The sequence below is a fragment of the Rhipicephalus microplus genome, chromosome 3, assembly GCF_043290135.1.
Source record: "Rhipicephalus microplus isolate Deutch F79 chromosome 3, USDA_Rmic, whole genome shotgun sequence".
NCBI lineage: Eukaryota > Metazoa > Arthropoda > Arachnida > Ixodida > Ixodidae > Rhipicephalus > Rhipicephalus microplus.
In genome coordinates, this window is record NC_134702.1 from 247,799,870 (window position 1) to 247,824,978 (window position 25,109).

A 25,109-nucleotide genomic window follows, 5' to 3' on the forward strand; every position below is an offset into this window, starting at 1 on the left:
ATATATATGTATATATATATATATATATATATATATATATATATATATATATATATATATATATATATATATATATATATATATACGTGACGCCGAAGAGCCTGATAAAGAGTGTGCCACACTCGCCACCATGGCTAGAGGTGGCGCTGACTGACACGCTCACTTTAAAATTCACATATAAACCCAATGAAGTGGCTGGGGGATAGCCGCCGTGATAGCTCAGTGGTAGAGCATGGAACGTGCTATTCGAAGGTCACAGGTTCGGTTCCTCCTCATGGTGAGTAAGGTTTTCACCCACTTTTCTTTCTTCTTATTTACATTCGATTGGTTCTAATAACTTCCCCTATACATTCCTTAGCATTACTGTCTGTTAGATCTCATTATTATTGTGTCAAAACACGGAAAAACGAGCCCTCAGGTATACACTTTTTTCCCTCATTCATTAACGATGGTCTTGTACTGGCAGACTTGGTGTCATTAGGTTGTATACAAGGAACTATCGATCAGCTGCCCGCTCGTAATAAGTTCACGTGCTACGTGACGCCAAACATGCGCACAAAAGAGTGTTTCACACTCGTCGCTTGGCTTACAGGTGGCGCTGACTGACACTCCTACTTCTAAATTCACATATAAACCCAAAAACGTGGATGCGCATAAGTTGTTAGAGCATTGAACGAGTTATTCGAAGGTCGTAGGTTCGACTCCTGCTCACGGCTGGTTATTTTTTCACCCACATTTCTTTCTTTCTATTTACATTCCATTGGTTCTAATAAATTCCACTATACATTCCTTGGCATTACTGTCTGTTAGATCACACACACACACACACACATATATATCTATATATATATAAATATATATATATATATATATATATATATATATATACATACATATATATACATATATATATATATATATAAGTCTTGTTATTCAAAGTTCCCGCCCACGGCAAGTTATTTTTTCACCCACTGTTCTTTTTTCATTATTACCTTACAATTTGGTCTAATAAAATCTCCTGTACTTTTCTTGGCACCATTGCCGTTAGATTTTAAAATTATTGTGTAAATACACGGAAAAACGAGCCTTTAAGTATCCACTTCTTTTCCTCATTCATTAACGAGGGTATCGTACTGGCAGACTTGGGGCCTTAGGTTGTATACAAGAGAATATTGGTCAGCTGCCAGCTTGTAATAAGTTCTCGTGCTACGTGACGCCACACAGGCTCATAAAAGGGTGTGCCACACTCGCCGCCATGGGTACAAATGGCACTGACTAACACTCCAACGTTTTAATTCCCATATATACCCAATAACGTGACAGGGAGGATAGCCACCGTGGTAGCTCAGTGGTAGAGCACCGAACGCGTTATGCGAAGGTCGCAGGTTCGGTACCTGGCCACAGCAAGTTATCTTTTCACACAGTTTTCTTTCTTCCCTTATACATTACAATTTGGTCTAATAACCTCCCCAATACCTTTCTTGGCAATATTGTCCGTTATATTTTAATATTATTGTGTCAAAACACGGAACAATGAGCCCTTCAGTATCTACTTCTTTTCTATATATATATATATATATATATATATATATATATATATATATATATATATATATATATATATATATATATATACCTGCAGCGGATATCCTCTCAGACTGACTCATAGGACGTTTTGACTTTATGGTTGCAGCATCTGAGCAAAGCGTTTCCAAAACACAGATTAGCAATGCTTCTTGTTAGTAGCTTCGAGAAAGCAGATAGATGTATATATATATAAATATATATATATATATATATATATATATATATATATATATATTGTAACAGACTAGAAAAGGGTAGAGAAGAGAAGCAGAGGAAGACGAAGAGTCTTGGCACGATCGCAGTGTGCTGCCGCAAACGACCATCGTTCACCTCCTGTAAATAAAACCATCTTATTACAGCTCGCTGTTACAGTTGTGGTGGACGTGCTGGGTAATCGACACCCGAAGACGGAAGGTGAACCGCAAGTTCTTCGACGGAGCCGTCGCATTGCTGGACTTCCACCGAATCCATCTGGGCTGGACATGTCCCACAACGCAAATGAACACCGACCCCTCTCGACTTCTGCGCCGACCAGTTCGGCTCCACAACTGAGAGATGCTCGTCCCTTTGCCGGCAGACCAGATGAAGACGTCGACGCTTGGCTTATCCATTACAAACGGGTGAGCGCCGCTAACAAATGGGATGCCGCTTCTCAGCTTTTGTACGTCGTGTTCTTTCTGACCGATACTGCATTAATGTGGTACGAGAATCGGGAGGATACGCTAACGACGTGGGACAGATTTGTTTCTGAAATCAAAGAGCGTTTCGGCGACCCAACAACAATAAAGAAAAGAGCAGAACAGACGCTAATGCAACGCGCTCAAATGCCAGGTGAAACTTGAAGGACCTACATTCAGGAAGTCATAAAGCTATGTAGGACCATTGACTCCGGAATGTCTGAGGAAGACAAAGTCGGGCACATTCTAAAAGGAACGGCCGAGGATGTTTACAGTTTCCTCATCGCGAAAGACACCTTGACATCTGTCACCAATGTCATTCGTCATTGCCGCAATTTTGAGCAACTAAAGATGAGGCGCATCACGCCAAAGTTCGGCAGGCTGCCCAATGTGACGACCATCGCGAGCATAGACAGCAACCAGGCGCTTGATCTTGCAACAACAATCCGGCAGATCGTACGTGAAGAACTCGGCCTGTACGCGCAAGTGGCAAACCGCCCAAGCACTCATCCTCCCTATCAGCCACCAGAGTTCGAGCGAAACGTTGCTTTATTCTCCTCGCACCGAGTGGCGGAGGGCTTTGAGGATTCTGATGCCACACCTCAGTATCAGCCACGTCTATACGATAGAAGCCCTGCCTATGACGCGCGATCACCACGAGCACAGCCACATTCTTATACTCAGGGTTCTCAGCCGGACTACGTCCCGCTGCGGCAAGGACAGTACCGACCCTACTACCAAGATGCGACTTACGACGAATACAATGGATTCCAGAGAATGGCAGAAACCCGTTCTTCGCCTGATAACGAACTTCCTCGCCAACAGCAGCGGCCCAGGATTCGTTCCGATGAATACAGTATAAACCGTGACCCTCCCGTGTGCTACAACTGTGGTTTCACTGGGCATATTGCTCGGTATTGCCGCCAACAACACCGCCAATCACGAAGGACACCAGCCATGTCTTCGCCACTAAGACCCGGTGCTTCATATGACCTGCGGACAACCGACTTATTTCCAAGGGACCGTTTTTTGCACGAGACCAGACGCAGTGATTCGCCAGCATCCGAGCGGAGTTTGACACCACCATCCAACCGTTCTCGTCGCCCGCCATCTCCTCTGCGTCGTTCTTCTCGGCCGCCGGGAAACTAGCATCCGCGGCCAATGGAGGTGAGGTCGCCGGACGGTCTTTTCAAGATATGCCTCTGCCTATTGTGATGATCAAGAACAAAGTGAATGTGTTGATTGATTGAATACCGACGATGGCGTTAGTTGACACTGGGGCGACTTTGTCTGTGATGAGCCTCGCCTTCAGAAACCGCTTAGGTCGCAAAGTTATGTTTTCATGGGACGATACAATCACCTTTCGTGGTGTAGGCGGCGAGTGGCTTAATCCTCTTGGTGTATGTGCTGTCAGTGTTTCATTGGCTGGAAAAGTATTTGTATCGGAATTTCTCGTTCTATCTCGTTGTTCGCACGATGTAATTCTTGGTATCGATTTCCTGGAGCAATGCGGTGCTTCAGTTGACTGTGGTAGCGGGGAAATATCACTAAACAATTTGTTTTTACCGTCGCTTTCCGAAGAAGACGGGAACACACTTAGTGTGGGTGATAAAGTGATAGCACCATCTTGGTGCCTGACACCCGTTCGAGTCTCTTCCACAGCGGTTGATGATGCTTGTGTTGACCTCGTAGTGGGGCCTCTGCGCAAGAACTGTTTTAAGAAGGACATACTTCTGCCTTGTTCTATCGTGTGCATGACGAAAGGAGTAGCAACATTGTGGGCGCTGAACTGTTCTGCCACGCCGGTTGTGCTTCCTCGCGGGATGAAGCTCTCTTTGATGAAGCCTCATGCAACTCAATAGCAGCAATAGCTACGGACCTCCCCCCCCCCTCTTCCTCTGCTAGTGATATTCGCCATAATGAAGATCTAATGCTCGCTATGATCAGCAAGACTCTCAGTACGACGGAACGGCAAGCGCTGGTGCAGGTCCTTTCCCGGCATGTTGCTGCTTTCGACTTCAAACATAGAGATGCACCCCTTCAGTTACCCTCGTCCCGCGCTCGTCACAGAATAGACACTGGCTCTGCACACCCCATCCGCCAAAAGCCCTACCGAGTGTCATCCTCTGAGCGCAAAGTTATCGCCGAACAAGTAAAGGACATGCTGAACAAAGGGGTCGTGCAAGAGTCGTCCAGCCCATGGGCAGCCCCGGTGATTCTTGTCAGGAAAAAGGATGGTTCCTGGAGATTCTGCGTAGATTACAGGCGTCTAAACACTGTGACGAAGAAAGATGTATATTCTTTACCACGGATTGATGACGTCATAGATTGCTTGCATGCCGCTTCCTATTTTTCAACGCTTGATTTGCGGTCAGGTTATTGGCAAATACCTATGGAACCCGGCGACAAAGAAAAGACTGCTTTCATAACTCCGGATGGCTTATTTGAATTTAATGTCATGCCTTTTGGCCTTTGTAATGCTCCAGCCACCTTTGAAAGATTTATGGACACAGTATTACGTGGTCTAAAATGGGAGATATGCATGTGCTACCTTGACGACGTTGTGATCTTTGGCCGTACGTTTGAGGAACATAACAACCGTCTCAGTCTTGTTCTTAACTGCAATGAAAAAGCCGGGCTGGTTCTGAATTCTAAAAAATGTCGCTTTGGCGAACGTCAAACTCTCGTGCTGGGGCACTTGGTCGACAAGGATGACGTCAGACCCGATCCTCGCAAGATAGAAGCAGTGAGCTCTTTTAAATCACCGCAGCCCGCACGAGAACTTCGCTCATTTGTCGGCCTATGCTCATATTTTCGTCGTTTTGTTCCACGATTTGCGGAGATCGTGTATCCGCTGACAAACGTCTTGCGACAGGATGCAACCTTCAACTGGACACCAGAGTGTGACGCCGCATTCTCACAACTTAAGTTTGTACTAACGTCAGCACCACTGTTGCGTCACTTCGATCCATCTTGCCCGACTGAGGTCCACACGGACGCTAGTGGTATCGGTGTAGGCGCGGTGCTTGTACAACGTCACAATGGCGCAGAGCATGTCGTGGCATATGCCAGCCGTTGCCTGAGCAAATCAGAACGCAATTACACAGTTACGAAACAGGAATGTCTGGCAGCTCTTTCGCTGTACAGAAAATTCGTTGTTATCTTTACGGGAGGCCATTTAAGATAATTACCGATCACCATTCGTTATACTGGCTGGTCGGTTTGCGTGACCCCTCTGGCCGCCTCGCACGTTGGGCGCTGCGACTTCAGGAATACGACTTTACGGTGTCGTACAAGAGCGGCCGTCGTCACGCTGACGCAGACTGCCTCTCCCGGATTCCTCTTGCGACTACTGACTGCGATGCTGAGAATTTTGACGACTGCCTTGCTGCTGTTACAAGCACGTTCCCCAACGCGGCTGATTTCCAGAGAGAACAACGCAACGATCTCAACTTGGATCCTCTTTTTGCCACCGCACGTGCCTCCCAATACAGCGGTCGCTATACGGTCCGAGACAAGTTGCTCTATAAAACTAACTACTCCAGACCTGGAGCACGCTTTCTTCTAGTTGTCCCCGAGAGCCTTCGCTCCGAAGTTTTACGTGCCATGCATGACGATGCGACGTTCAGTCACTTCGGCTTCATTAGGACGCTGAACCGCACGCAGGAACGCTTTTACTGGCCCAAGATGTACGAAACGACGAAGCGTTACGTCGCTAGCTGCGAGACGTGCCAACGTCACAAGCGCCCGGCAACCGCTACACCAGGTCCCCTTCAGCCGTTAACACCACCCAGCACACCTTTTGAAGAAGTAGGAATTGACATTATGGGTCCATTTTCCTTATCTAACAATAAGAAGCGCTGGATAATCGTCTGCGTAGATCATCTTACGCGGTACGCCGAAACCACAGCTATTCCCTCTTCTACCGCTGCATCCGTGGCGGACTTCTTGCTTCACTCTGTGGTCCTTCGCTATGGCCCACCGCGTGTTATTATCAGCGACCGTTGCCGCCAGTTCACTGCCGATGCCGTTGAAGAATTACTACGCATGTGCACGACACAGTTCCGTCATTCCACACCGTATCATCCACGGACGAATGGCCTCGTTGAACGGACAAACAGAACGCTGACCAACATGCTTGCCATGTACGTTTCTTCCAATCATAAGAACTGGGATGAAGTGCTGCCTTTTATCACGTACGCGTACAACACGGCAAAACATGAAACAACGAACTTCAGCCCATTTTATTTGTTGTACGCAAGGTTGCCACTAAGCCCTCTAGACACTTGCTTACCCTTCATTCTACACAATGAAGACTCTGTATCAAACACCCTGTGCCTCGCGGAAGAAGCCCGTCGAATCGCTCGTCTTCGTACTCTGGCCTCTCAACGTCGTTCGAATGAACGATACGACGACCGTCACGAACCAGTTTTATTCGAAAAAGGTGACTTGGTATTACTTTGGACACCGCAACGCAAGCGTGGATTGTGTCAAAAGCTTCTGTCACGATATTCAGGCCCATTTGTTATTTTGGAGCGTCTAAGCCAGCTCACTTACGTAATAGCTCGTCTTTTGTCCAATGGTCGACGATCGAGCAGAACGCAGCTCACTCACGTGGCTCGCCTGAAAGCTTTCCACCCTCCTTGTGCATCATAACTCGCCCTACGGGCTTCGTCTGCTTGCGGGGGAATGTAACAGACTAGAAAAGGGTAGAGAGGAGAAGCAGAGGAAGACGAAGAGTCTTATCACGATCGCAGTGTGCTGCCGCAAACGACCATTGTTCACCTCCTGTAAATAAAACCATCTTATTACAGCTCGCTGTTACAATATATATATATATATATATATATTTATATATATATATATATATATATATATATATATATATATATATATATATATATATATATATATATATATATATATATATGACGCTGACTGTCACTCCTACTTCTAAATTCACAGATAAACCCAAAAAAGTGGATGGAGGGAGGGCCGCTGTGATAGCTCAGTGGTTAGAGCATCGAACGCGTAATTCGAAGGTCGTAGGTTCGATTCCTGTTCACAGTTGGTAATTTTTTCATCCACTTTTCTTTCTTCTTATTTACATTCCATTGGTTTTAATAACTTCCCCTGTACATTCCTTGGCATTACTGTCTGTTATATCTCATTTATTATTGTGTTAAAACACGGAAAAACGAGCCCTTAGGTATACACTTCTTTCCCTTATTTTCATTGAACGAGGGTCTCGTACTGGCAGACTTGGTGTGTTTAGGTTGTATAAGAGGGACAATTAATCAGCTGCCCGCTCATAATAAGTTCACGTGCTACGTGACGCCAAACATGCGCATAAGGGTGTTTTCACACTCGTTGTTTGGCTTATAGATGGCGCTGACTGTCACTCCTACTTCTAAATTCACAGATAAACCCAAAAAAGTGGATGGAGGGAGGGCCGCTGTGATAGCTCAGTGGTTAGAGCATCGAACGCGTAATTCGAAGGTCGTAGGTTCAATTCCTGTTCACAGTTAGTAATTTTTTCATCCACTTTTCTTTCTTCTTATTTACATTCCATTGGTTTTAATAACTTCCCCTGTACATTCCTTGGCGTTACTGTCTGTTATATCTCATTTATTATTGTGTTAAAACACGGAAAAACGAGCCCTTAGGTATACACTTCTTTCCCTTATTTTCATTGAACGAGGGTCTCGTACTGGCAGACTTGGTGTGTTTAGGTTGTATAAGAGGGACAATTAATCAGCTGCCCGCTCATAATAAGTTCACGTGCTACGTGACGCCAAACATGCGCATAAGGGTGTTTTCACACTCGTTGTTTGGCTTATAGATGGCGCTGACTGTCACTCCTACTTCTAAATTCACAGATAAACCCAAAAAAGTGGATGGAGGGAGGGCCGCTGTGATAGCTCAGTGGTTAGAGCATCGAACGCGTAATTCGAAGGTCGTAGGTTCGATTCCTGTTCACAGTTGGTAATTTTTTCATCCACTTTTCTTTCTTCTTATTTACATTCCATTGGTTTTAATAACTTCCCCTGTACATTCCTTGGCATTACTGTCTGTTATATCTCATTTATTATTGTGTTAAAACACGGAAAAACGAGCCCTTAGGTATACACTTCTTTCCCTTATTTTCATTGAACGAGGGTCTCGTACTGGCAGACTTGGTGTGTTTAGGTTGTATAAGAGGGACAATTAATCAGCTGCCCGCTCATAATAAGTTCACGTGCTACGTGACGCCAAACATGCGCATAAGGGTGTTTTCACACTCGTTGTTTGGCTTATAGATGGCGCTGACTGTCACTCCTACTTCTAAATTCACAGATAAACCCAAAAAAGTGGATGGAGGGAGGGCCGCTGTGATAGCTCAGTGGTTAGAGCATCGAACGCGTAATTCGAAGGTCGTAGGTTCAATTCCTGTTCACAGTTAGTAATTTTTTCATCCACTTTTCTTTCTTCTTATTTACATTCCATTGGTTTTAATAACTTCCCCTGTACATTCCTTGGCGTTACTGTCTGTTATATCTCATTTATTATTGTGTTAAAACACGGAAAAACGAGCCCTTAGGTATACACTTCTTTCCCTTATTTTCATTGAACGAGGGTCTCGTACTGACAGACTTGGTGTGTTTAGGTTGTATAAGAGGGACAATTAATCAGCTGCCCGCTCATAATAAGTTCACGTGCTACGTGACGCCAAACATGCGCATAAGGGTGTTTTCACACTCGTTGTTTGGCTTATAGATGGCGCTGACTGTCACTCCTACTTCTAAATTCACAGATAAACCCAAAAAAGTGGATGGAGAGAGGGCCGCTGTGATAGCTCAGTGGTTAGAGCATCGAACGCGTAATTCGAAGGTCGTAGGTTCGATTCCTGTTCACAGTTGGTAATTTTTTCATCCACTTTTCTTTCTTCTTATTTACATTCCATTGGTTTTAATAACTTCCCCTGTACATTCCTTGGCATTACTGTCTGTTATATCTCATTTGTTATTGTGTTAAAACACGGAAAAACGAGCCCTTAGGTATACACTTCTTTCCCTTATTTTCATTGAACGAGGGTCTCGTACTGGCAGACTTGGTGTGTTTAGGTTGTATAAAAGGGACAATTAATCAGCTGCCCGCTCATAATAAGTTCACGTGCTACGTGACGCCAAACATGCGCATAAGGGTGTTTTCACACTCGTTGTTTGGCTTATAGATGGCGCTGACTGTCACTCCTACTTCTAAATTCACAGATAAACCCAAAAAAGTGGATGGAGGGAGGGCCGCTGTGATAGCTCAGTGGTTAGAGCATCGAACGCGTAATTCGAAGGTCGTAGGTTCGATTCCTGCTCACAGTTGGTAATTTTTTCATTCACTTTTCTTTCTTCTTATTTACATTCCATTGGTTTTAATAACTTCCCCTGTACATTCCTTGGCATTACTGTCTGTTATATCTCATTTGATATTGTGTTAAAACACGGAAAAACGAGCCCTTAGGTTACACTTCTTTCCCTTATATATATATATATATATATATATATATATATATATATATATATATATATATATAGGTGACGCCGAAGAGCCTGATAAAGAGTGTGCCACACTCACCGCCATGGCTAGAGGTGGCGCTGACTGACACTCTCACTTTAAAATTCACATATAAACCCAATGAAGTGGCTGGGGGGATAGCCACCGTGATAGCTCAGTGGTAGAGCATGGAACGTGCTATTCGAAGGTCACAGGTTCGGTTCCTCCTCATGGTGAGTTAGTTTTCACCCACTTTTTTTGTTCTTATTTACATTCGATTGGTTCTAATAACTTCCCCTATACATTCCTTAGCATTACTCTCTGTTAGATCTCATTATTATTGTGTCAGAACACGGAAAAATGAGCCCTTATGTATACACTTCTTTTCCTTATTCATTGACGAGGGTATCGTACTGGCAGACAGGTGTCATTAGGTTGTATACATGGGACTATTGATCAGCTGCCCGCTCGTATTAAGTTCACGTGCTACGTGACGCCAAACATGCTCATAAAAGAGTGTTTCACATTCGTCGCTTGGCTTATAGATGGCGCTGACTGACACTCGTATACTTCTAAATTCACATATAAACCCAGAAAAGTGGATGCGCATAAAAACATGCGCTAAAAAGAGTGTTTCACACTCGTCGCTAGGCCTTAGATGGCGCTGTGGATGGAGGGAAGGCCGCTGTGATATCTCAGTTGTTAGAGCATTGAACGCGTTATTCGAAGGTCGTAGGTGGGACTCCTGCTCACGGCTGGTTATTTTTTCACCTACTTTTCTTTCTTCCTATTTACATTCCATTGGTTCTAATAACTTCCCCTATACATTCCTTGGCAATACTGTCTGTTAGATCACACACACACACACACACACACACACACACACACACACACACACACACACACACACATATATATATATATATATATATATATATATATATATATATATATATATATATATATATATATATCCTGTAATTCAAAGTTCCTGCCCACGGCAAGTTATTTTTTCACCCACTGTTCTTTCTTCACCATTACCTTACAATTTGGTCTAATAACATCTCCTATACTTTTCTTGGCATTATTGCCCGTTAGATTTGAAAATTATTGTGTAAATACACGGAAAAACGAGCCTTTAAGTATCCACTTCTTTTCCTCATTCATTAACGAGGGTATCGTACTGGCAGACTTGGTGCCTTAGGTTGTATACAAGGGAATATTGGTCAGCTGCCAGCTTGTAATGAGTTCTCGTGCTACGTGACGCCACACAGGCTCATAAAAGAGTGTGCCACACTCGCCGCCATGGGTACAAATGGCACTGACTAGCACTCCAACGTTTCAATTCCCATATATACCCAATAACGTGACAGGGAGGATAGCCACCATGGTAGCTCAGTGGTAGAGCACCGAACGCGTTATGCGAAAGTCGCAGGTTCGGTTCCTGGCCACGGCAAGTTATCTTTTCACACACTTTTCTTTCTTCCCCATTACATTACAATTTGGTCCTATAACCTCCCCAATACTTTTCTTGTCAATATTGTCTGTTATATTTTAATATTATTGTGTCAAAACACGGGAAAATGAGCCCTTAAGTATCTACTTCTTTTCTATATATATATATATATATATATATATATATATATATATATATATATATATATATATATGAAATACATGAGGAAATAGTGAAATTTCACTTAGATTCACCGAAGAAGGCTGGTCCACCAGCCGAAACTGTTAGGAATAAATAAATATTTTATTGTTTTGTTTCCTATGCTGCACTATTCTCAAAGTTTATATATATATATATATATATATATATATATATATATATGTATACGTGCATATAGCGAAACAGCCGTGAGCACGCTATGAGCGTGGTATGTTTTCATGTTCTTATAAGACACGCGTGTGAGGATTATCTTGTTTGCACCGGTCATATACTTTATCATCCTCTGACGTCAAGCAACAGCAAATATGGTATATGCGGAGCTAGCAAAACAGCCGCGAGCGCATCATGAAGTGACCAATAGACTCCAATGTAGCGTTGACGGGTGCGCACGCTGGGCACAGCGACGCGACGTTAGTAAAACGCGAGTACTGTATAGTCTGCCGCCAGGCGCGACTGGCGTCCTTCAGTGGGGCCCGACGGTAACCGTTTACCCAGGAAAAACTGCGTCGTCTCCCTCTTTTCGTGACGGAGGGACACCGGACGCGCTGAATTGCGCATGCGTCAAAGCAACGCAGCGTGGCGCACGCCAGCGAGTATATGGCAGGACCGGCACCTGGCGTGGCAACGCCGGCGTGACGCGACGAAATGAACGCCGGTGAGCACGCGCACCGCGTTACGTCAAAATGTTTTGGCGCCTCGACTGTGGCATGAAGTCATGTTCTCACATGACACGCATCTCATCATTATCATGTTTGCACCAGTCACATGCCTTCGTCATCCATTGGCCTCACGTATTCCCAAATGTGGCATATGTGAAGCTTGCAAAACGGCCACGAGAGCATCATGAGCGTGGCATGTAGTCATGTTGTCACATGACTCGCATGTTGTGAATATCAGGTTAGGAATCGTCATTTACCTAAGCCGTCCGTTCGCATTGCGTAATAGCAAGTTTGGTACATGCAAAGCTAGCGGAACGGCCGCGAGTGCACCATGAGTACAGCATGTAGTCATGTTGTTACATGACACGCATCCCATGGTCATCCTGTTTGCACTAGTATCATTCATACCTTAGCATTCGATTGACGTCCTGTAAAACCCAAATCATTATAAGTGAAGCTAGCGAGACGGCCGCCAGCGCATCATGATGGTGCATTCAGTCATGTTGTTACATCACACGCATCTCATGATTGTCATGTTTGCACCAGTAACGTACCTTCGTCATCCATTCACGTACTGTAATACCAAATTTGGTATATGTGACTCCAGCGGAACGGCCACCAGTGCCTCATGAGCACGGCATGTAGTCAAGTTTTTACATGACACACATGTCATGATTTTCATTTTAGAATGTTTTGCTTGTGTTCGCCATGCAATCATGCCATACCATACCAGATTTGTGACTTGCCATGTGAAGGAAACCACCGCAAGAGCGGCATGGCCATGAAATGTAGATCATGACATTCATGAGATACAAGTCACGGTTTTCATGCTATGACTATTAAAATGAGTCCTTGATACAGTCCTGTTGTGCCATGTCAAATTTGGTATCGATACTATTATCGAAAAGGTCAGGAGAGCTGAAAGTTCTGGGTGGCTAGATAGATAGATAGATAGATAGATAGATAGATAGATAGATAGATAGATAGATAGATAGATAGATAGATAGATAGATAGATAGATAGATAGATACGGTCAAAGTTACGGAAGTTCGCTAAAAAATGCTTCGCATTTAAATAAGATAGTGCTTCTGTGACAGGCCAGCCCTAGCCTTAGCCTGCCACCGTCTACACTAAAAAGATCGCCACCAAACTACAATTACCGCAATGCTTCTAAAAAATACACAACTGCGATGCCACTCGCATAGCGAAGCGCTCCAGCTTTTTCATATTTTTTTCTGGTTCTTTTAAACTTTTTTGTATTACCCAATCTTTCCCTCACATTTTTCGCTCAAAATATTAAAATGTGAGTGCGATCAGACTGTACCCTCAATCCTGACGAAGGCCAGACTCTGGCCTACAAGCAAGCGAAACGGTCATAGCATATATATTTAAAGAAATGCGCCTCCAAAACAACCTTGCCTCTGCCGAATAACCAAAGGCCACCTGCTGTCACCACTTCCGCAGCACCCAGATGCACGGACACGCTGTCGCTTGATGATGACGCTTGCCGCAACTCCTCTTTGGCCGGGGGCAAGGGTGCTTCTCTCGCATCTCTCAGGCTGCTCGCCAAGCAGGGAACGAAGGTACGTACGCCAATCACGCATTTGTCAAAAGCTCGCCCATGCAGAGTAAGCGACTCACTTAAGGCAGCTTGACGGGTTAGTAGGAGAAATGAGTGCTTTTCCATAACAAAGTCGTGATTTTGTCGCAAAAAGGGTCTAGTGTGCTTATTTGTTCAACCAACTCTTGGTGGTGTTCCGCAAAGACATTTCTCTCTCGGTTTGCATTTCGTGTTTTCTGCTAACCGTATTTTGCTATTTCCTTTTCACCCCATCTACCAAAATTATGCGTCGTGTCAGTGTATCCTACCTCTAAATTCAGCTGACCCCTAGTCTTATTTTTCTGAAGAACGCTGCAAGACGCAAAGGAGGCGTTTCGTTACACGAGGAGAAAAAACCGATTTCTTACGAAGCATAGCTACATAAAAGGAAGGAAATAAACACTACAGTGTGGTGTCATTCAAAGTATTTTCTTGCCTTAACGCACTGTCATTTCAGGCATATTCACTGATGCACGGCTTTTCAGCTCATAGGCCGTAATTTGGTTTCTTCGTATTCTGAATTTAGTTTTGCTAGAAACCTTGGGGGTGTCTTTGCGAGTTTATTTCTCATACCCGCATATTTGACAATGATTGCAGATTTCTATTCGTAAATCTCCAACACCCCGAAAATCCGCATCTTAAATTTTTTGCATTATTCTAAAAACCCCATCTAAACTGAATAACAGTTTAGCATATAAACATTAAAATACACTAGGCGTGTTTTATTTAGCTGGAAGTTTCGAACGCAAAACACATGTACGCATAATAGTACACGTATTTCAATGCAAAACACCTAATCTTGTTGTAATAGGTAGACGCGTACTTCAAAATGTGTACGTATACATTCAAGCTCGTCTGGGGCCCCCAGACGGACAGCGAATGAAGGTGCTGTCCCACAAGCCCAATATAAATAGACCTGCCTCACTGCGTGCGTGACAAGACAGTCGTTAAAGATGTGACTCGGTGTGGTCTATTCGCAACTTCATATAACGCTTCGTGTGCTGGCGACACTGATCTGAAAAAACGAAAATGGCTATGCCTAACGCAGTCAAAGCGGCACTTTCGCTTGGCGTTGTGCTGAATTTTCTTGGTTGCAGCGTCGGATAACACTGCTTCGTCGAAGACGAAAGTGGGTTCTCCTCAGACTTCTTGTCAGAATAAAAGATATCATTGGCGAAGCAGTGGAAACAATCCTGCTGCGCGCGCATTAATCGAGCCACTTCGGCAAATCCCTTCACATTTACTTAAAGTTGAAGAACCTGTCCAGTGTATTACAAGTTTAAGAAGTAAAGTGCTTGTGTGTATAAAGGGCCTGTCCGAGAGGTACGAGCACTTATACGCTGAGTTGCTGCACTGCTATACAGGTAACTATTCAAGGTTACTCTGCGCCGTGACTCGTGCTGTCAATTCCATGTACCCCATCGAATTAAGTTGTGTTGCCAAAAGCTGAATAAGCAAGCATTTCCCTTGATTACTACATGAAGCTATGCCTGGATCGTGTATGTTGAGATAAGGCAACTCCTACTTTCGAATGTTGTAGAAGCGCTTTTTTCATTTTCGCTTTTTATTCATTTTACTATGTTTTTGGTAAATAAGGACATGTAAGACATGTAAGAACTAAAGCTCGCTTACTCGTGTTGGCACGAATTAATATGCAAAACAAATATATGCCCGCACAGGGCACATGTTACACACGCACAAACATAATACCGTATATACACGCACATAAAAACACGTGACACACGCATGCTACGCGCGTGCGGACATAGGTAAAGGGGGTTGAACCCCACTTCGCCCCCCCCCCAAATATTCAGCCATACGGCCATGAAGAAAGTAACAATAAACATAACAAACCCATAACTAATCAAGGTATTCAGGTTTTAGGAGACCTTGTTAGGTGTCCTGAAATTACCACTCAGTTATTCAGTGGAATAGTGATAAGTCCATCACTCGGAAACAATCCTGTTTCCACAAGAATTGCTTTCGCTGCACTGCCCGCCAATCGAACACTCAGAAAGCTGCAACAACTGCTTTTCGAAGTTTCTCTCAAGTTTCTTGCGAGCGGAAAAATCTAACTTTCAGTGCGCCGCAATTAATGAGAACACAGCACCCTCTGTAGACACCACAGAGCAAACGAATGCATAAACATCGTACGTAAGTCATGTGAGGTTTCACTACTGCAGTTTACGTAAAAGGAGCATGCGTAAGTTACAGGGGCGTAGAAAGCATTTTTTTTTTCGGTGAGGTAAACCCATGTTTTATGTACGACGCACATGGGCTTCTGCACGTGTATATACTCACGTGCGAAAGTGAAAATGCTCTATGGAAGCATCCCAGCAGCTGAATTTGAAAGTGGCAAGCACTATGACTTGTGCAGAAAACAAGCATACGTACCAAATACACTTGCACACATAACGCGACAAAGTTTCTAAAGCACTTGCTTATGTAAATGAAACCATACTTCATACTTAGAAAAGCCCAAGTGTTGCCAGAATCAGCTCAGCGCTAATTAACGCTGTAAACATCAGAGAGAAAAAGTTGTCGCGAGCCTTTTGATCGTAACAACGCTCATAGTAATTGACATCTTCTTTCTAATGCGTAAGATTTTGATCAAAGCGTTTCAGCACTGCCATCTTACCGATTGTGATAGAACAATACGTTGCTATGGCCAAAATAAAGGTGTATGCGGCTGGTTCTGAATGCGCGGAACAACGTGATATATCTCTTTTGAAGGCCCACCCTGTCGGCACCCTTTCAAGGCGCCGCAGAGAGACGGCGAGTGCTCAGTTGCACTCACAGAAGGGGGTGTAGTACTGCAAGAGCCAAGCAACTTTATTATTCTCTCCAAACGTTTTAGGGCCGAAACTCTTTAAAACGGCACCCGTTCGTCTCTCGTAGTAGTGCATAGCATGTCTTACGCTTTGACCTGCAAGGTAGTGCCGGTGGGAGATTTCTCCTGTGCGTTGTTTTACAATAGGAAATTCTAAGCGTGCGCGTTAACTAAAAGGCGAATTCTCCTTTCTCTCATTTCCCATTAGCAGCCATTGGCATGTACATTGAGCATTCTCTGACAAGAAAGGGTTGGTACGTTATACTCGCGTGGCATAACCTCCTTGGTTTTAGAAAGGTTTAGCGAGGGTTGGGCCGGAGTGCCATGCATACAGTGAACTGGTATGTATACCATAAACTCGAGGTGGTTAAAGGTGGGAAGTAGACACGAAGCGCAAGCCGTAAGAAAGTGCCCGTGTGCCACCTCTCGATGGAATGTGCGCTGGATGGCGGTGCCCCTATATGTGGAATATATGGTGAAAAGATGCACGAAGGTGGTACTTCTAGTGTTGACGAGATGGACGAACGGACACTCAGACAGATACATGGACGGACGCACGGATAGCTGCATAGACTGATGAACGCATGGATGGATGCAGGGGTGGATTCATGAACGAACGCAGGGAAGGACGCACGTATGGACGTGTGGACGCACGATAAGACGCACGGACGGTCACACAGACGGACGCTTGGACGGAGGCAAGGAAGAATGGACGAAGAAAGGTTTAGCGAGCCTGACGATAGTTAAAGCGCGAGAACAGAACGACGACCTAGAGACAAGAAGTGTGTCGTCGTTCTGTTCTCGCGCTATAACTATCGTGATGCCATACCAACTAGCCCAAGCTGCCACACTTGTAAGTTTAGCGAGCGTTGGGCATCAATGTCAAGAATACAGTGAACTAGTACATATATTATACTCGAGGTGGTTAAAGGTGGAATGTAGACACGAAGCGCAAGCCATAAGAAAGTGTGTGTGTGCCACCTCTCGTTTACTCCTTGTAATAACCGCTGGATTGCAGTGCTTCTATATGCGGAATATAAGATGAAAAGATGCGAAATGGTGGTACTTCGTGTGTTGGCTAGATGGACGAACGGACACACAGACAGAAGCATGGACGGACGCATAGATTGCTGCATGGCGGACGGACACATGGACGGACGCAGGGGCAGATGCATGAACGAACGCAGGGATAGACGCACGAATGGACGTGCGGACGCACAAACAGATGCACGCACGGACGGGGGGTGGACGCACGGACGGTCACACAGACTGACGCATGGATGTACGGAAGCAAGAACGAATGGACGCACGAATGCTTCGCCCCACTCTCCATCATTCATCCAGTGGATATGCTGCCATTTTTTTAGCTCTTTGGGGCGTGTTGCAGAGTTAGCCATAGAACGTACTCTTTTTTGAAGAGAATACAAAAAATGCAGCTTTGCCGCAAACGCATAGCAATGAACCCGATATCAACAAATGGGAAGGTCATGCGCAGAATAGCAAGCAGATCGATATGTGCCCCGGGCTCCTCACGCACAAATAATGCGTGAAACGTACTCACAGACAGAGATGAACGCGAATAATCATTTCAGTTGTTACATCACTGTGTCTGAAAACCGTGATTTTTACGCAAATGGAGGCTGCAACGAGTGCAGTGACCTTTGTGTGTCCGGTAACTACAACAGAATCATTCCGGTGAAAGATACAAGCCAGCCAAGATGCACGATCCTTCCCTACGAGAGATAAGGGCGTCCACCTTCTCTTCTGTGCGAGCATCCACCTTCTCTTCTGTGCGAGGCAAAGTACGCGTAGGAGATGAGAGCGCGTGCCGCCACGCGCTCATTACGCCATCTGGCTGGTAATGCTGAAAACACGACAGCCCTCCCCCCTCCCCCGCCTCAGTATGGCAATCTCCAGCGGTAAGTGGTAGATATAAATAGCTTGCCTCTCCGGATCTCAGTACTTAGTGCCTCGAATTCACGATTCTGGGGCTCCACGTTCAAATCCACGCACCAGAGTCTTTTTCAGGATTTTTCTGTGATGCGTTTTTATATATTTAGATACGAATACATGCACGATGACAGACGGTGACACCCACGTCGACGCTGAAAACAGCGGCGAAATCCAGGCGAGAGGTTCCATATTGCTGTTGCATTAAAAGAGGCCGCGACCGCTCTGATTATCAGGTGCAGTTCCCGATCTATGCATCTCTCGTGCCAAAGTGACGTGAACGGGGTTCACACTTCGTACTTAGTGGACGGCGTACAAGCTAGCGTCTACATTTGAGCACCGACACCATAAAGCAACGAATGAATGAATAAACTTTGTTTAAAGTCTGGCAGTTTTAACGGGCGAGGTGGGGGAAGAGGGGTCAACCCCTGTTCCTCCCTGCTCTCCGTCGATTATGATGGTGTTGCCTCAGGTGATCGCTCGACGTCCTTGCACCCGGGTGACGTCTTTACCTTGCTGGATGGCCCAAAGCTCGTCGGCCAGCTCATCACTGATGTGTGCCGCCTCCCAGTGGCAGTGCAGCTGATGCCGCTGATCTGAGACAGTGATCGCAGCCGCGGCGGAGGCCAGCCCCTGCTCTCGCGCGGTAGTAGCAGCATCAATTGAACGCGGAGTTCGTCCCTGCCTAACATTCGTCGCGAAGGGAACGGTGGAAGAGCAGTAAAATTTTTTGTAGCCGGGTGCCTGTGACCATGGACGCCACAGATGTAAGTTTAATGCATCAATTTTTTAGAATAACTTTCAGAGACAACAACAGCATGGCTCATAGTGAATTCTATGGAGCAACGTACGTGTATTCGTCCTAACACTGCCCCATACAAGTCGCTATTCACCAACTAGACCACCTTTCCGTTATTCTGCAACCGCATGGCTCTGGGATCCTCAACATTTCATTCCCGAAACGCCAAAACAACACTTTTGAAACAAAGAATAGATGAAACATCAAACGAGTCACGAAAAATCAGTTCGCCGCACAACGTTATGGCCACTACAGTATGGTTGAGGCTTGAGACGTTGCTGAAAGAAAGAAAGAAACTGCTTCACACACACAAAAAAATAAAATTCCTTATACAGAATTCGAACTCTGCGTTAGAGCACTGCACATTCCCGGGCAGGCCTGAAAGCCCGGGAATGGCCCAAACAAGAGTTTGGACCGCGGCGACTAAGGCATTGTTGAATCTGGGCCGGAGCTGGCTTCCGTTGGGCACGGTCGTGAATGAAGCCCGTATAAGGGCTGGGTCTCATAGATAATGGTATAATTGCGTGCGTACGCTTGTAGGCTATGTTTATTCAACTGAATCCGTCACTTGTTTTGTTGACTGAAAAGATGACAACGTCTGAAATGAAGCCTACTCAAGCAATAAAAAATGCCTGATCCATCTAAAATGACCTTCAACACGGTCACTATAGCCTTGTTGAAAGTTCGCTTCTTCTTTACCTTCCATGTTTTCTCCCCCCTCTCTCGCCATAGTCACCGATTTTTATTTCTTGCACACATCTCCTGTTTCCCCGCTGTCGCCGTCGCGAGTGGCAAGCCTTCAACCACAACCCAGAGCTACCAACAGCTGAACTGCATTCCCATAGTTGCATCGAGGCCATCGGCCATTGGTGACTAGGCAACCCATGTCTTGTGTTTTCTGTCTCTGCGTCACATAGAAGCTCGCACCGGAGACGAGTTTCTCGTCTCCATCCTGTTCCAGCGCTGTCTCTTCTATCAGATACCGCTTTGCACACCTGACGTACCCTGTTAGATGGAAAACGCTAAAAAAGCCGCCGACTGGTTCGCTTCCGCACTCTAATATAGAGTTGTTTTAGAAGCCCCTCGACTGCTCTTCCTTTGCAACATAACTTTTTAAATGCATAGCATTTCTTAGCAAATTTCAGCGAATTTCAGCGTATCTATCTATCTATCTATCTATCTATCTATCTCTCTATCTATCTATCTATCTATCTATCTATCTATCTATCTATCTATCTATCTATCTATCTATCTATCTATCTATCTATCTATCTATCTATCTATCTATCTGACTTCGAGCTCTCCTGGCCGTTTCGATAATGGTGTCGATAACAAAACTGCTGTGACATAGCATGACTGTCTCAAGAGCTTAATTGACTAATCATACCACGAAAATTATAACGTGTATTTGAAGAATGTCTTGATTTACATTTCAGGGTTTCACTGCTTTTGCAGTGGATTCGTACACATGAAATTTTGCAAAACGGGTATGGAATGACATGACTGCATGGCAGACATAAGTGACAGACCTTAACATGAAAATCATAACATGCATGTCATAATTTTCATGTTATGACTAGTCGTGACTACACGCCTCGCTTATGGTGCGCTCGCGGTCGTTTGACTAGCTTCACACAAACAAAATTTGGTGTTACTAGACGTGAATTAATGGTGGGGTATATGACTAGTGCAAACGCAATAATCATGGCATACGTGTCATGTAAAAACACTGCTACATGCCACGCTCATGATGCGCTGGTGGCCCTCTCGCTAGGCTCACATAAACCCCATTTGGTATGACGTGACGTGAACAGACGACGAAGGTAAATAACACAACCACACATGAAAGTCGTCAATTGCGTGTCCTGTAAAGCATTACCAAACGATACGCTCATAACGTTCTCGCCGCCATTTTGCTTGCTCCACATTTTAATTGCTCCACATATACGAGTCTTGGTATTACGGGGATTGAACGGACGAAGAACGTATATTAGACGTCCAAACATAGTAATCTTGAAATGCGTGTCATGTAAAACATGACTACATGCTACTCTCATAGCGTGGTCGCGGGCGTTTCGCCAGCTCCACCTAGGCCTGTGATACTACATTTAGCACCACGTGACACTAATAGACGACTAAAATAAATGACACATCCAAACATATTGATCATGGTATAGAAGTCATGTAAGGCGAAATTTACGTTCCCCGGGGAACGTTGTGCTGATTTTAAAGTGATAAATCAACCTTCCTCCTTCGTATTTAGCATATAATCGATTCGCACAGTACGAGGGATCTGCCAATTTTTATGACATAACATGATTGTATGACGAACATAAGTGGCCACTCATACCATGAAAATCATGACATTTATGTCATGAATGTCACAATTTACAAGCCATGGTTTTGCTGCTCTCGCGGTGGTTTCGTTCACATGGCACATTGCAAAACTGGTATGGTAAGACATGACTGCATGGCAAAAATAAGTGGGAGGTCCTATCGTGGAAATCATGATATGCATGTCATGTAAATAAGCACTACACGCCATGCACTAATGGTGCGCTCGCGGTCGTTTCACTAGCTTAACATCTACCAAACTTGGTGTTACTTGACTTGAATGAATGGTAGAGGTATATGACTGGTGCAAACGCAATAATCGTGGAATACGTGTCATGTAAGAACATCAAAACATGCCGCGCTCATGATGCGCTCGCGGTCGTTCCGCTAGCTTCACATATACCAAGTTTGGAACTGGGTGACGTGAAAGAATGGCGAAGGTAAATGACTGGTGGAAACATGATAATTGTGACATGCGTATCACATAAGAACCTGACTACATACAACGCTCATTACGCCCTTGCAAGTGATTCACTAGATTCACATATACCAAATTGATTATGAAGTGACGTGGATAAACGATGAAGCAAACGACGCCCTATTATGATGATGACGACATGCGTGTCATGTCAAACATGACTACATGCAACGCTCATAATGCGCGTGCGGTCGTTTCGGCAGCTCACATATACCGTGTTTGGTTTTATGTGACGTTAATGGACGATGAATGTAAATGTCTGGTGCAAACTAATAATTATGACCTGCGTATCATGTAAGAACATGACTACATGACACGCTGATTATGTGCTCACGGTCGTTCCCTAGGTTTATAAATAAAAATGCTTGATATAACGTGATGCGAATAGACGACGAAGGAAATGACAAGTCTTGAAGTGATAATTATGACATGCGTGCCATGTAAATTGTGACTACACGATACGCTCATTTCGCACTCGTGACCGTGTCGCTAACTTCAGATATACCAAATTTGGTATTGCGTGACGTGAATGGACGGTGAACGCAAATGCCGAAGACAACCATGGTAATCATGACATGGAAATCATGTACGGCATAATTTACATGCTAACCACTGCTGTACCTGGTACTGCAAACGTTAGTGGGGCCGTCGTTGTGCGATTATAAACAACATACTTGCATCTTGTCCAGATACCTGAGTGCGCATAACATTTCCACTTGTCTTTTACACAACAGCTTTCGCTCGTGTGTAATTTATATAGACTCAATTTATAAATTTCTGTCATCTTCTTTTCACGTTGAGGCGGTATAACACTTTAAAGTCGTTCATCTACATACCAAAATAAGACTGCGTGGTTAGCACTAAGTAGGTGATACAGCCATCTGTGTCTGGGTAATTTCAGTAAAGATGAACGAAGCATGGCCGGTCGACCTGCGAAATTTATTTCAAATTAAATATATTGTTACCAGTTTAGTTAAAAAAAGACATCCACAATTCGAAAAAAGTTTTTCAAAGCACAGTAATTCAATAATGACGATTTGGTTAAGTGGGTGCTTACGTGCCGTGCCTTTTTTGGACTTTGGAGATAAAAAATACACAATTAATGTGAAAGTAACGTAACGTTAATTAACTTAGCTAAATATCCGGATACTGTTGCATGCGCTCAAATAGTTCTTGCTTCTCAGGGTAGTGTGGATATATTATAAAGAATTCATTTTATGCCAGGAAAACGTTTTACTGCTTTGTTAGCATGTCTTTTTTTTTTCATAAATTGCGAACGACAGTGCGGCTTAAATTTCGCATTACTTTCTCAGCATGCTTAATTTTAAATCTGCCAAAGCCCATAGCATTCATAGTTTCAATAAATATATCGTGTACTTCAATCTCACGAACTTCAACAAAACAACATGCCATTAAAAATTACGACCAATAAAACATTTTTACACTTTTATATATACTTTGCGCATACACTTTCTTGCACACACATTTTACAATCAAGAAAGCCTGTTGCACAATGTGATTTCACTTGCACTCACAGCTTGTCGAATAAGGCCCTTGCGCAAGAATAGGCCCTTGTAGATCGGGCTTCCTAACGGCGAAGTGTAAGAAATGCAGGCCTATATTCAAGTTATTAGAAGGTGAGCAGCACTAAATTAGCTGTAGGCTGTCATAAGGAAACCAATTTGAAATGGGTTGGGTTACAAGAGCGGCCATGAGAGTCAAACAAACGGGCAAGGAAGTGCGCACAGTCCGGCTTGTTCTGGGGTAAAGAGAGCCCCTGAAATAACGCCCTTGCACAAGGCCGAGCACACCATGTAGGTTTGGATATTGTATGACCTTTGTGATTGCGTACGGCTTTTCAATTTGGCATAATACCGTATTGAGTACGTTTGTCTCACCGCTACAAATCATCAGTGATGAGCACGGCAGTCAATGATTAGAAATAGGTGTTGTACGTATTGATTTCTTTGAGGCACTGCGACATCAAGGTGTGATATATAAGTGTGAAACTCTGCAAAAATTTAGTTTTTCCAATGAGATTGTGCTTTGAATGGTAGTGTGCCTAATGATCTCGCTCAGAACTATACTTTGCTGCCATGAAACACATAGCAGCAGAGCAAAGCGCAAGCACTACCGGAGTCAAACAACGTGGAAGCGCAGACCATGTGGATGGCCAGTACAAATCGTGTGCTGCCTACATCTCAAATGGGCTGGCTCATCTGGTTATATATAGTATAGCGTTTGGTTTCTTTTCATTTGGCTCACCCAGAAAGACACATAGATGGAGCGCCACCTTTCTGCCTTTCACATAGATAAATGGGCAGAACGCACTTTACGGGAAAATCTGCTTTAGTCCACGTGCAGGAACGAGCCGTTGATAATTACAACTCCTCACAATAATTTTTATTGTCCTTTACACAACATCACTAGGTACGTTGTCAATTTCAACTTACACGTCGATATATTGAAGCGTTTCTTGTGCGGGCGCGAAATGCAGCCCGGTAACTTGAGCCGCAGCCAGCCATTTGTTTACCTTAGCTGATAGCCCATGTTTACGAGTCAACCACGTGCGTTGCGATCCTGTAGCCATGCCCAAGTTGAACCAGTCACCTCGGAACATTTTTATTTTATTAGACAAGCGGGCAATGGACACGCGTTTTTTTTTTTTTAGGGGCGAAGCTCCTAAATCTGTGCGTCTGTTCCTCCTAGCTTGTCCACAACCACCTACTTCGATGACAGACATACAGGCAGGCAGGCAGGCACGCAGGCAGTGGGCGGGCAGGCGGGCGGGTGGGCGGGCGGATGGATGGATGGATAATTCACCGTTCACCGATGAAACCCTCCGAAGCTTAGCCCTACTCATCGTCATTCACTCAGCGGATTTGCTGCGACTTTATGATTTTGTTTGCGTTTACTTTGAAAACATAAAACCTCAACCTCTGCACTTTTGTCTTCACCTTGTGAACAGCGCGTGGCTGCGACGCGAGAAAAGG

General features: G+C 44.5%; 1 protein-coding gene and 1 non-coding gene across 4 annotated transcripts in view; both read left to right on the forward strand.

Moving 5' to 3' along the window:
- Positions 1-25,109, forward strand: part of LOC119161150 (rifampicin phosphotransferase) — a 586,004-nt gene that overhangs the window by 194,254 nt on the left and 366,641 nt on the right. For all 3 annotated transcript variants that reach the window (XM_075890885.1, XM_037413539.2, XM_075890884.1), the window contains exon 12: positions 13,590-13,708. In XM_075890885.1, coding sequence (XP_075747000.1) covers positions 13,590-13,708 — 119 coding nt within the window. The remainder of the gene's footprint in view (positions 1-13,589; positions 13,709-25,109) is intronic.
- On the forward strand, positions 9,547-9,619 carry TRNAT-CGU (transfer RNA threonine (anticodon CGU)). The gene has a single exon. It is a non-coding gene; the product is annotated as a tRNA-Thr (tRNA).